Source organism: Zalophus californianus, chromosome 5 (genome assembly GCF_009762305.2).
Source record: "Zalophus californianus isolate mZalCal1 chromosome 5, mZalCal1.pri.v2, whole genome shotgun sequence".
Taxonomy (NCBI): domain Eukaryota; kingdom Metazoa; phylum Chordata; class Mammalia; order Carnivora; family Otariidae; genus Zalophus; species Zalophus californianus.
The window spans coordinates 33,693,085-33,706,324 of NC_045599.1; the positions used below are offsets into that span (position 1 = coordinate 33,693,085).

General features: G+C 41.7%; 2 protein-coding genes across 2 annotated transcripts in view; both read left to right on the top strand.

Moving 5' to 3' along the window:
• The window catches only part of LOC113928596 (protocadherin alpha-10-like), a 97,657-nt gene extending 89,586 nt beyond the window's left edge, over positions 1 to 8,071 (top strand). The window contains 2 exon segments of the mRNA XM_035727648.1: positions 5,146 to 5,204; positions 8,006 to 8,071. The gene's annotated coding sequence lies outside the window, so the exon portion shown is untranslated.
• LOC113929438 (protocadherin alpha-3) overlaps positions 1 to 13,240 on the top strand; it is a 200,114-nt gene that overhangs the window by 160,883 nt on the left and 25,991 nt on the right. Inside the window, 2 exon segments of the mRNA XM_035727644.1 lie at positions 5,146 to 5,204; positions 8,006 to 8,094. Coding sequence (XP_035583537.1) covers positions 5,146 to 5,204; positions 8,006 to 8,094 — 148 coding nt within the window.

Genomic DNA, 13,240 nt, shown 5'->3' on the forward strand with positions numbered 1-13,240 from the left:
GAAATTACCACAAATCTCCATCTCATTCTTTCTCTCAAATAAATAAATAAAATCTTTAAAAAAAAAAAAAAAGGGCGCCTGGGTGGCTCAGTTCTTAGGCGACTGCCTTCGGCTCAGGTCATGATCCTGGAGTCCCGGGATCGAGTCCCACGTGGGGTGCCCTGCTCAGCAGGGAGTCTGCTTCTCCCTCTGACCCTCCCCCCTCTTATGCTCTCTCTATCTCATTCTCTCTCTCAAATAAATAAATCAAATCTTTAAAAAAAAAGAAATTACCACAAATTAGTGGTTAAAAACAACTCTCATTTGTTCTCTCAGAGTCCTGCAGGATGTGAGTGGGTTCTCTGCTTAGGTTTTCACAGGGCTGAAATCAATATGGCACCCTGGCTGAGTTCTCTTCTGGAGGCTTTGGGGAAGAACATGCTTTCAAGTTCATTCAGGCTGTTGGCAGATTTTACTTCTTTGTGGACTACCTACTTACATACTGTTGCCTGGAGGTCACTCTCAGCTCCTAGGGGTTGTGCTCAGGTCCTTGCCTCATGATCCTCTCCATCTTTCTAGCTAACAGTGGAGAATCTTCTCTCATGTGGAATCCCTCCCATGCTTCAAATCTCTCCAATTTCTGTCTCTGATCTCTAGACCCAGATTTAAAGGGCTCATGTGATTAGGTCAGTCCGGCCCAAATGATTTCCCTGTCTTAAAGCCAAGTGTGTCATATAACATAACCTAATCAAAGTAAGAGCCATCATATTTATTCTTGGAGATTATGCAAGGCACATACACCAAGGTGTGAGGATCTTGGGGGGCATTTTAGGATTCGGCCTCTCATAGTTTATATCAATGATCTCAAAATATCAGTGTGAAAAATCTGCACTGGATACATCTTCAATAGAGTCCTAATAGGAGGGAAAAGGAGATGCAGCATGTAGTTTCATGTCTCAGAGGGCCATTTACTGATAGCATCAACATGGATTTCCATGACAAGGAGTGTCATTTCCTGAGTGGTCCTATGATTTTTTTTTTGAAGGAGATAAGGTATTTTAAACCTATTTTATTTAAAATTTGTCTTGAAAGAGTGATTCACCCTTCTGTAGCTCAGATATTCTATGGTGTAAATAATAAATAATATTGTTACAGGATAAGTTAAATCTTTCTTATAATTTTGATAGAAACTTAAACGGCTTCTTGTTCTTCATTAATGCTACATCACCCATATGGACTACCTAATTCAGTTTTTCCACATCTGGAGTTTTGTGGCTATTAGTCTTCTGAAGGACTAAGCTTTGAAAAAACAGAACATAATGGGACTTTCCACCAATAGGAATTAAGCATAGTTCTGGAATGTATCATCCAAGTGTTAGAAAACTAATTCAAATCCTTAGTATATATCTTCAATGTGTCTGGCTTATCAGTAGTCAACCTTTAAACTTGAGTTTTTCTGATTTTAATCAAGTTTGAGTGAAACCCACATAAATTTATTACCTTAAATTTTGTATCATTTAAAAATAAATTTGTCTCTGGGAAACTCAGGTTAACAAAGAGAAAAAAGAAAAGTACAGTTGGCCCTTGAGCAAGACAAGGGTTAGGGGTGCCAGACCCATGCACAGTTGAAGATCCAAGTATAAATTTTGATTCCTCAAAAACTTAACTGGGGCGCCTGGGTGGCTCAGTCGTTAAGCGTCTGCCCTCTGCTCAGGTCATGATCCCAGGGTCCCGGGATCGAGTCCCACGTCGGGCTCCCTGCCGGGCGGGAAGCCTGCTTCTCCCTCACCCGCTCCCCCTGCTTGTGTTCCCTCTCTCGCTGTGTCTCTCTCTGTCAAATAAATAAATAAAACCTCTAAAAAAAATAATAATAAATATCAGTTTAAAAAAAAAAAAAAACTTAACTACTAATAGCCTATTGTTGCCCAGAAGGCTTACCAAGAACATAAACAGTTGGTTAACACATATTTTATATATTGTATGTATTATATACTGTATTCTTACAATTAAGTAAGCTAGAGGAAAGAAAATGTTATTAAGAAAATCAGGAAGAGAAAATACATTTGCAGTACTATATATGGTATTTATTGAAAAAAAAATCCACATATAAGTGGACCAGTGCTGTTCAAACCTATGTTGTGCAAGGGTCAACAATATATGTCATTCCATGTAAATTAGTTTAAAACACAAACTTTTTGGGGCACCTGGGTGGCTCATTCAGGTTAAGCGGCTGTTGGTTTCGGCTTAGGTCATGATCTCAGGGTCCTGGGAGCAAACCCTACATCGGGCTCTGTGCTCAGTGCAGAGTCTGCAAAAATTTCTCCTTCTCCCTTTGCCCCTACGAACCCCTCCCCCCCACCCCAGCCTGGCTCACGTTCTCTCTCTCAAATAAGTAAATAAATCTTTTTTTAAAAAATGCACAAACTTTTGTGTTAGGGAGACCTAAATGTAACGATCAGCCAAACCCACCAATCAGGCAAATGATTTAATCTTTCTAAAGCTCAGATTTCTTATTTCTATAAATTTAAGTGCATTAATATTACCCTTGCATGATAGTTCATTTGTTCAGAAACATTTTTAAAACCTACCAAATACCCAAACCCTGCGAAGCTCTGAGGACATAGCTATGTATTATGAATATCTAAGGATATTCATGTTTTATGGACAAAACAGATATGGCTTTTATAGAATTTGTGGTCCAAAAAGAAGTGTTAGGATAAATGCAACAATATGTTTAAAGTGCTTATCCTTTTGCCTAATATTGTGTGGAGACTCAAAACATTGTATATTCTTCCTTTCTTTTCCCTGCCCAATCTTACTACCCTAAGACATGTCCTAACTACAGTTCTGATAAATGAATCTGAGAAGCACCTTATTGTTGATGGACTGTTACAGAAAATAGCAGCATGACAAACTGTCATTGAGGAAGTGAGTTTGTGTAGGGAACTGAGTTCCTTGGTCAGTCCTGCTAGAACTGTGCCTTTCAGCAAAATGAGGTTGGTGCTTTCATTCCAAAGATGAAGTCGCAGCAGTTTTCATCACAAATGTTACCCAATCACAGAAAAATTGGCAACAATTGCCTAACAGATGTCCAAGTCTTTATTAAAGGAAGGTTCCCACAGTTGACACGAGTGCTGCTGATGGTAAGGGGAGAGATGGTGATGATTGGATTAATAGGAAATAGTTCAGCCATATTTCCAGCTTTACAGAATAATTTACAAATAGTTTCTCTTTTGTTCCCTGCAACAGCACTGGTAGAAAATGAGAACCCTTTCATTTCATCTGTAGAGAGTTTTATGCTACTTTATATGGAACATCCATAGCATGCTGTGAACTTAACCACCAAGGATGAAGCAGCTTGCATGTTCATATCTTGCCAGCAGAGTGGAATGGACCAGAGAGGGCAGTTGGTGTATGGGGACATTTGAGGTCAAGTATCCTAGACTTGTAGCTTTTTCTGGGCCTTGACTTCGGCTAACTCTCTGAATACCATCCAACCACCCCAAAGTCTGTCTGGAAGTTGAGATGCCGATCACTTCTTTCCTAGGTGTTGTGAAAAAGTGTGGTTATGAAATACTCTGCATCCTTTGAATAAACAATAAGAAGGATAAGAACAATGGGCGCCTGGGTGGCTCAGTTGGTTGGGCGACTGCCTTCGGCTCAGGTCGTGATCCTGGAGTCCCGGGATCGAGTCCCACGTGGGGTGCCCTGCTCAGCAGGGAGTCTGCTTCTCCCTCTGACCCTCTTCCCTCTCGTGCTCTCTATCTCTCATTCTCTCTCTCTCTCAAATAAATAAATAAAATATTTTTTAAAAAAAGGATAAGAACAAGAATTACTGACATTTTGAAGTAGTTTATTGGTATTACTATGGCCTTGTGTCTACCAAATATGGTCATTATAATCCAGAGGAATTTATAGAATACAACCTCCGTCTCTTCATCTTTCCACTCAAATAGACCTCAGTATTTAGTGACGGGACCACTTTAATCTCTGCCCATGAAAACACGTTGAGAGGAACATCTATCACAGGTTTTTTTTGTTTTGGTAAAGATTTTATATGTTTATTTTTGAGAGAGAAAGAGAGCACACATGCACCAACAGGGGGAGGGGCAGAGGGAGAAGCAGACTCCCCACTGAGCAGGGAGCCTGATGCGGGACTCGATCCTAGGACGCTGGGATCATGACCTGAGCCAAAGGCAGATGCTTAACCCAGGCGCCCCTCACAGGATTCTTTTATAACAAAATTTTTGGTAATAAATACAAGATAGTGATGGTGGTTCATTTTGTCCCCAGTGATTCCTGAGCTTCTAAGCAGCCCATAACTCCTCCAACAGTCTTTAGGGGCCTATATTTTCCTTTTCTGTCCCCTCCACTTGGAATTGCCAGTCTGTGGACAGAGGGTAACAGATCTTTCCAGTACACAAGTGGTGCAGACTGAGCCAGGTTCTTCTTGGGTTTCAGCAACTCCCTGTCAAGCAATCAGAGCTGAGCAAACAGTAATTGAGGGAAGAGGCAAAACACTCAGAAAAGCAGGGAGGGAGTGGAATTTTATGAAAAGGATTATGTAGCAAAACAAGGTCAAACTCCTGTCATGGTTTGTTTTCGTCTCCCTGGGATTCCCCTTCAAGCGGCAGAAGAGGCAATTATTAGTCGCTGGTGTGCGGACGGGGCCCATCCATCCTGGGTCGAAGATGCTGCGCTCTGCAAAGCCAGCAGCAGATTGCAGTCCTCTGCAGTCTGGCCAGACCAGCAGAACTTGTGTAGTTCGTACCCTGTTACAGCTAGAATACCAAATGGGAGGCGTTCCTTTAGTGTGAAGCATTGGAAGGCAAAAACAATGAACGCTTTCCCTGTCTCAAAATAGACTGCCCTCCCCCTAGTGCTGCTTTAGGAACATAGACCTGTTTTGAGCAAGGCGAAGCCACAGCTGGTCCTTACAGCATCATTAAATCTGTTTTTTCCATGATACTGAGTCTGTGCAAGGACCGCGATGAGCTAATTTTCTCCTGAAGTGCTATATATATGGATATCATCTTAGAGTTGCACATAAAATGCCTCCTTCAAAACTTTTTTCAGATACATGGAAATATTTTAGAAACAGCTAATCAATCATGGGGAGATCACCGCTTTGCCTTATTAACAAAACCTCCCTTTGTGATTTTGCAGCCGCGACAGCCCAACCCTGACTGGCGTTACTCTGCCTCCCTCCGAGCAGGAATGCACAGGTATGTAGTTCCTTCCTCTTTTCAGTCAGAAGAGCTTTAACTTTGTATGGCTCAGACACATGCTCTGTCTAGAGGCCAGAAACTGCTGTCAAACTGAGAAGCTTCAGGTACTTTGCCAGGGGAATGTAGTTCCTTTTGACTCCATGTCTATTCCTTGGAACACTGGAAATAGTGCCAAATGCTTATCAAGGGCTGGCAAATGAGAGTTTCCTGTAAAATTACAGACAGGCTGCTGTGTACTTTCTCTCATCGAAAGTTCTATAAGGAAATAATTACAACTTCCCTTATCCCTTCCCCACCTATACTTTCTGTCCCTGCCTTAGAAATTATAATTAATGCCGATGCTTTTAGATCTGAATATAGGTACGTGTTGTCTACCTTGGATTTCTGTCACACATCAACTCTTTTAGCCTATTAACCACAATAATTGGCTGTTGTTCATGTTCATCCATATTAGAATCTCCTTTTCCATCTTGTTACTCTCTCCTTGCTGTCAATGGCATGGGCTCTTCAGAGGATGAGCCATGTGAAAGGCCCTTATTGAATATCTGGAGACCAAATCTATCTTATTTTAAATGAACCTAGAGTAATAGCATTACTCTGAGACTCAGATTAAATATAATTTTGCTTTCTCTACTTTGTCTCTTTGACAGTAATTGATTAACTACCATTATTCCCAGAGCTGATTTAGTGCCATAGGGCCAAATAAAAGATTCTTTATTTTTGAGTGTCTTTGGAAACCAAGAAACTAATGATCACTACCAGCAAAAGGATTTAGTTTTAAGGAAGAAATAAACTCTAAACTTAAGCCCCTCAAAATATCTGGGCAACACTTCAGTAGATCTTTACCAAACCTACATCAATTTCTAAAGAGAGAGCTTACAAAGTGTGTGTTATGTTAATGAAAAGTTAGTTTTGAGTCCACTTAGAAATGCATTAAAGTAAAATAAATTAACATGTTCTCAAGCATTACAAGTCGAGCAGAAGTCCTTATAATGGGCGCTGTTTCTGAACAAGAAGCAATCAGTGAAGGCCTGAAGATCCGTAGTTGGCATAGTGAGATGTCACATTGGAAACTTGGTCATAATTTTAGCCCAGAAACCCTGGTGAAGTTGCTGGAATCTTAGGTGTCAGGAGGGTTCTTTCTCTTTGTTAGTGACCAGCTTTTGCCTTTGCCTGCATCTGAGCTATTGTTGCAAACCATACATTAGGAAAAAGCATGGTTTATAATACCAGCTTTTTCTATCCTAGTTGAACTAGTGTTTTACTTGAGAAGTATCAAAGCCATGAGATGTGCCTTTAAAACTACATTTGAAACAAAATGCTAAAACGTATCACTTCCTTATTCCATTTTCAAATGAAAAAAAAAAAAAAAAGCCAAGTGTGCTCCTATTCAGGTTTCAACTAAGATGCCATGAGATACAAGTAGGATAAGGAATGAAATAAAAACTGAAGCTAAATGTAACTTATTCCTCACAGTATAGTACACTGAACATATATTAGAGTTGTAAACGTACAGAATACTCTTCTCTTTTTACACATGTGCTTGGCTTCTTGGCCGTTCAGCCTCAGACATTATGCAACTATTTCTTTGAAAATTCTGCTTTGAGTTGAGCTGGTTCCAGGGTAGTTACATCTCCAGAATGAATCTGATTGAACCCATAGAATTTGCTGATAGAATCCAGGAACATATGAAGGATATTAATATTTGGAAAAAAAAAAGAGAGAAGATCCTAGTACGTAGACGAAGGGAAGAATCGCAGTAGGGCAGAGCTTAATGAATGAATTTTGATTAGATATGTTATTCAGAGTCAAAAGTGAAAGAATATTCAGTTGATAGATGGTCTTCCCCCACAATAGTTCAAGATTGTCTGCTCTGCTGCTTCATATAACCCTTCAGATAGTAGTATAAAATTAAGTTTTAGTAACTTAATTTGCAAGATGAACCAATGTCTTTTTGAAAAGAATCCTCTAATCCTGATGAGGATTTTCTTGGATGATGTTTACTCTTCGAGTCCCATTTGTTCCTTCCTTCATTCATCCATCCCACAAATAGATGAGGGTCTCCTATATGCGAGCATTAGACATACATAGATGAATATGATGTTTGCTCCATCCCTGAACGGTTTATGTTCTATCTCTGCTTGCTTCTAAGGATGTCCCAGTTCGTGTCTCACTCCCTGCAATATTTCATGCTGAATTAATCTCTTCTGAATTGGGATCTGTGAGTGGTGGTGATAGGCTTCCTCAAGTTCCAGGAAATGGAGGGTGGGTTGTCTATAAGTAAAAGATACAGAAAGAGTAAAACAGAAAATAAGGTTAAGAAGTAATTGGGTAACTAAATTGGAATAATGCCACAGTTGTCAGCAAATAATTTTCATGTGTTTTCGTCTTTGCTGTAGAGGACCCAGAAACAAGAGAATCAGCAAGAGAGGCCTGGGGCTTCTGAGAACAAGCTCACCTCATCTGCTTCAGCATTAAGATGTTAAAATGGCGTTAGCCCTCTGATGGGCTTCCTGTTAGATTTACTGAACACCACGTGGCGTTAATGACAACCAAAACTGCCATAAAGATAAAACATGTTTATTGCCTGGATAGTATATATAGCAAGCAGTAAGTCAGCAATGCTTTTGCAGTTTGTGTAAGGTAACTGCTCAGCAGTAATTGCTTCGGTTCAAGTAGGAGTAGAGTGTGTTAGCTGTAGCCCTGCCTTCAGAGATGCATGCACTTTCTCAGGGTGGAAGGAGATCTGGAAAGTCGTTTGTGGTCTAACCATTATTTGGGTCTGTGTGTTTACTCAGCTCTGTGCACCTAGAGGAGGCTGGCATTCTACGGGCTGGTCCAGGAGGGCCTGATCAGCAGTGGCCAACAGTATCCAGTGCGACACCAGGTAAAGACCCAATGTTTCTCTCTTCTTGCTGGGTTCTAGAAGGCAATCAGATGACCTGTTTTTTTTTTTTTAAGACCAGGAATGTTAATGGTTCTCTTTTTAGTCTTTCTTCTTTTCCTTACATACATACATGATTATTTTGATTTTCAACTTAATGTCCTTCAAGAATTGAAAACAGAGGAGAGAGAGAGAAAGAAAGTGTGTGTGTGTGTGTGTGTGTGTGTGTGTGTGTGTGTGTGTGTGTGTGTGTAAAGTTCTTTTGTAAAGTAACCAGGCATCTTTCACATGCTTAGGCTATCTGAGCCACACAGAGAAGATCTGGTGGCCTCATGCACAGAGATGACACTGTTAGCAAAGATCTTTTGGTTGAAGACAATGGAAACCCATTCAAAGTGGTAAGCAAAAGGGAGATACATAGATAGGTACATAGACAGACGCAATGGAGTTTCTCATAGAAGTGGAAAGTTATGAAAACTTTTTATGAAAACTTTATGAGAGGCACCACTCTCTTTGACTTCAGGTCAGAGTCAGACCTGCTTCTTTCTGCATATCTACATCAGTCTGCAGACTGACTTTTACTGCCTTGACATGTATATTTACACACGTGACTGTCTCACAGTTTCTTAGTTTAGAGGACCAATGGGGACTGATTCCTAATCCATACTTTCAGGAAATAGAATCTGCCGAATTGGATCAAGAACCCGGTGGCTGGGAGAGCATAGAAAAATTCCTTAAACTTATATTTCCTTAGTTTCCTTATTCTTGCCTAATCACTAAAGCAATGTCATATAATAAAAATATGGCTTTGTAGGCCCATCCCTGTGGCAGTTTCCAGAAAGGAAGATTTCAGAGACTGCAAATGGTGTCTCTCATAATCCTCTATTAATAGAACATCATGATGATAATAATAGTTCCTGATTATTGAGCCATAATCTACCCGGACATTGTGCTGAGCACATTAAATGTGTGATCTCATTTATCCCCCATGACAACCTCTAAGGGATTTATGATGTCTATTATACATATGAGAAAGTGGAGACACAGAGAGGGTAAGAAACATAACCACATTCATGTAGTCTGTAAGTGGCAGAGGTAGGATTCAAACCCAAGTGTGTCTAGCTCCAAATCCAAGTGTATGTAGCACTTATTTCCTAGCATGGCTAGCTTGCAAGAACCCATCCAAAATCAAATACATATATTACAGATGACACAAGTGTGCGTGTGAAACATTCTTTCCAAAAATAATCAGGTGCCTTTCAAATGATTAGGCTATCCGAATAACATGTGCAGCTAAGGGCCCATTTTTACTGGCAATACTAAGGGCTTTCGTTGATTCTGATCAGCCAGCATTTGCTATTTATGAATGTTGCATGATTCAACTAAAAGTCACATTTGTCAAAAAAAAATGCACAAGTTAAAGCAATTCATTAGTGGGTAATATTGCCAGATGGCAAGGAGAGGGACATAAAATAGTTCATTGACAAATCTGCAGCCCCAGTGCCAGTGATGGAGCGAAGAAGTGATGGAGGAGGAAGGGGTGTTGGGCTGCCAAGTACTGCAGGCTGGGAAGCATCTGGAATGGTAAGAGCTACCCTGTGAAAGCAGCTTACACCCATGCCTTGCTCACCTGCCTTCGTTTCAGGGCTTTTCTATTTTCACAGAGCCAGGAACTAAGTCTGAATACATTCTCCCTTTCACTGATGATGCTGGTGGGTGTACATTCCTAGGCAAATGTGCAATAGCAACTGTCTGCTGTGATATTTGATCTGCATCTGGCCCAGGTCTCTTTCCTTCAGATTTGAAAGAATGTTAGGAACCCATCTTCTTGACAGAAGATAAGGAAGGAGTCTCCACTGCTCCCCTTCTCTATCACCCCAACCCCTCTTGTCTAATCCCTTCTGTCCAGGACTGTGCCTGGCTCCTGCTGCATGAGTCACAGTCCTCATGGACTGAGCTCGACAGAGCTTGCATCTTCCAAGTAGCCCGTGGGTGATCTAACCGTATTTTTCAGCACACCTCCTTACCGGTAACATAGAGTTCAAAGGATGCCCCTCTGCCTTCTGCTCTGTCCTTTTGACACTTTCAGGTTTTAGGACTCAAAATATGTTCTGCACTGTCATTAGGGAATATGGCATAAGGATTAAGATTATGATTTGGAGTCAGCTGAATAAGCAAATTGCTTAAATTCATGTTTTTCTAATTACCCCATCTGTAAACTGAGTATAATGATAACACCTATCTTAGTGAGTTGCCATGATTACTAAAGAAGAAAGAAAGTTGAATATAGTGCTTGACATACAATATTAATAAATACCTAATTTTCTCACTCTTTTTTTTTTCTGGAATAGTTTTGTGCAATCTATGATGTGGCCTTGGCTGATGACCTGGTGGCCAGAATTCAGTAATGCTCATTTCTGGACCCAGAGAAAGACCCTCTAAGGTTGTCTGGATCATCATGACATCTGTACAGTCCAGGCACTCTCCCTACCCCCCAACCCCAGCTGCCCTTCTGGGGATGGAATGAGGAGGCTTCATTAGTTCTGCCCAAAGAAAAGGAAAATGCTTCAAGAAACCTGGTTGTTTCCAGTCCCAAGAAGAGCCTGCCTTTCATTGATTCTGTTGCTCCCTCACGATGAAGGCGCAGTTGCTTCCAGAAGGCTTCCTCCTGTTGCCTGGGTCTCCTTACACTTGTGTCTGAGACGCCCCCCCACGAACCACTACCTTCTCACCCTAAAAGAGCTGTAGCTGGCGGGCACGAAGAGAGAGGGCCCAGCTATGCACCAGTCCCTCATTCACATGTCTTCCTTGAGGTTGTTTGTCCTCCATTGATGCGTTCTTTTGCTTTGTCACTAAACTGTTCATTTCTCTTCACAGTCCACAAAAACCTAGGATAAGATGTCACCCTCTGAAAGGATCAATGGGGACATCACCAGGTGATGTTTCTGGCAGGATAAACAAGTCAGGCATCAAATCGGTTAATCCTGATTACTGGTCCCCTTCTCCAGCCTCGCCTCTGTGTGAGCAGACCTGGACGAAGGACTTCTTTAGCAGCTTCCCGTGAGACCGAGCAGAGAAAGTAAATGGGCTGAGGAGAGAGAACGCGGCATCCAGTTACAGCTGCTTCTCCAGCAGGAGGGATGGGCGGGGCGGGGGGGGGCTTTAAAGGGCCAGTCGTTCACATTTGCAACTCTCACTTTCTCAATGTGAATGTTCTGAAGAGGTTTTAGTGAGTACCCTCTTGTGATCAGTTCCTAGAGGGAAGCCTGAGAGGTTATAAGAAGACTGTCCCTGCCCTTGAGAGAGCCAGGCAGGCTTCAGCGCGCCAGGCTGCTTTGCTTTCCCCTACTGGTTCTTCCAGGGGTCCCCTTTTCTCTTTTTCATTACCTAAGGCAACAGATTATTTTTGGAGTGGGAGATACTATTTTCAGAAGAGCTCAGGGAATTCCAAAACACACCGTGCTGCCAAAGATAATGCTATAACTTGTCAGGGAAGACCCCAGGGGATGGGGGACTAGGAAGTGGAAGATTAATCAGGCAGGCCAGATGACTAAGGCAGGGAGGCGTAGGGGACCTTAGTTCAGAGTGACTAGACAGTGGTTCTCAAAGTATAGTACTTGGAGCAGCTGCCCTAATTCCTACTGAGTCAGAAATTCTCAGAGTTGGGCCCAGAAATCTGTGTTTTAACAGGCTCTCTGTGTTATACCAATTTACCCCAAATTTAAGAACTGGTGTAGAATGAAGAGTAAATATTCCTGGGGTTGTGCGATGTCTTTGGAGGCTCAGAAGTCGTGCGAGGAAGGCATCTACTCATGATTCTTGCAGGAAGCAGGAACCCTTTCCTGTATCAGAGAGAGAATCACTAAGAGTTCAGGCTCTGGGTCAGAGTAACCCTCCTTTGAATTCTATCTCTGTCACTGTGCAGTTCAAAGTCCCTTATTTAACTTTTCTGATTCCTCGTTTTTCTGTAAGATAGTAGTAGGAGATAGTAGTGTCCACCTGATAAGGCTGTAACAAGAATTAAATGAGATAAGACATGCATGTTACAGAACCTAGAGAATAACATTTGGTAGATGGTAGCTATTTCTGAGGATTTTTCAAGGTATGCGTCTATCTTTCATATTGAGAATTTAGGTCTGAGTTGTTCTGAGTAGTCTCTGTGGGAAGGCTCTGTTCCGGGGATTTTTCTTAACGCGCCTATTTCTTTATGTCCCCGAGGGATTGTTTTTGCCCTGGTTTGCCATATGTCTTTATTCCGTGGATGATGGACACAGTTTATGTGCCCTAGTTTTATGGGGGCGGGGAATTCATGCTTTTATTTGTTTTAGGGATTCCTACCTCTCTGACAAAATCAACTTTCCATGAAGGGGCTTCATGTAGACTCCATCTCTGATTCTTCTCCAGAAAGAAACCACGATCCTTGAGTTTTTTTGGAATCCATATAGGAGCACTGCCAACACGAATTTTTCCACTTCATGAGTGAGTGCAGCCTCAGGCCTTGTTTGAGAATTTAGAAAGCCTGCTGTTCCACTAACCTGCTCACCCTCAACTTCTGCTGTTGTCATGGCAATCACAGACCTGGGAGGTGTGTACAAACCCTTATTAGGAAAAAAAATGAGATCGGTGATCTGTGTGTGTGAGGCAGCTCCCTCATTGGCATCCTCCACTCCCACCTGCATCTCAGGGCCAGAGTGCCGGCCTGGTTGAGAGGTCTCTAGCTGAGGAATGTTGAGTCCTTGTGAGGTGCACTTTTACTTTTTGTGGGTTTGGGTCTCATCATGTCTGCTGGAGTTCTCTGTGTAGCTTGTGTTTTGTGTTCTGACCTGGCCTGGAGGGAGGGAGCAATACAGTGTGGGAAAAGGGAATTAGAATCCTCTACCTAGGAGAAGCAATGAAACTTAAGTCTTTGCTGGCTTCATTCATTCACATGTGCTTCCTCCTTTAGAAGAACACCCTGCACTGTCTATTTTTAATGGTCATGTAAATAAAAAATTAGAATGAAAACTTTCTGGTTTTCGCCAAATTAAACATTTCCATTTATTATTTTTTTTAATTTTATTTATTTGAGAGAGAGAGAACGAAAGAGAGAGCACAAGCACAGAGCGAGAGGGAGAAGCAGACTCCCGGCTGAGCAGAGAGCCCAATGCAG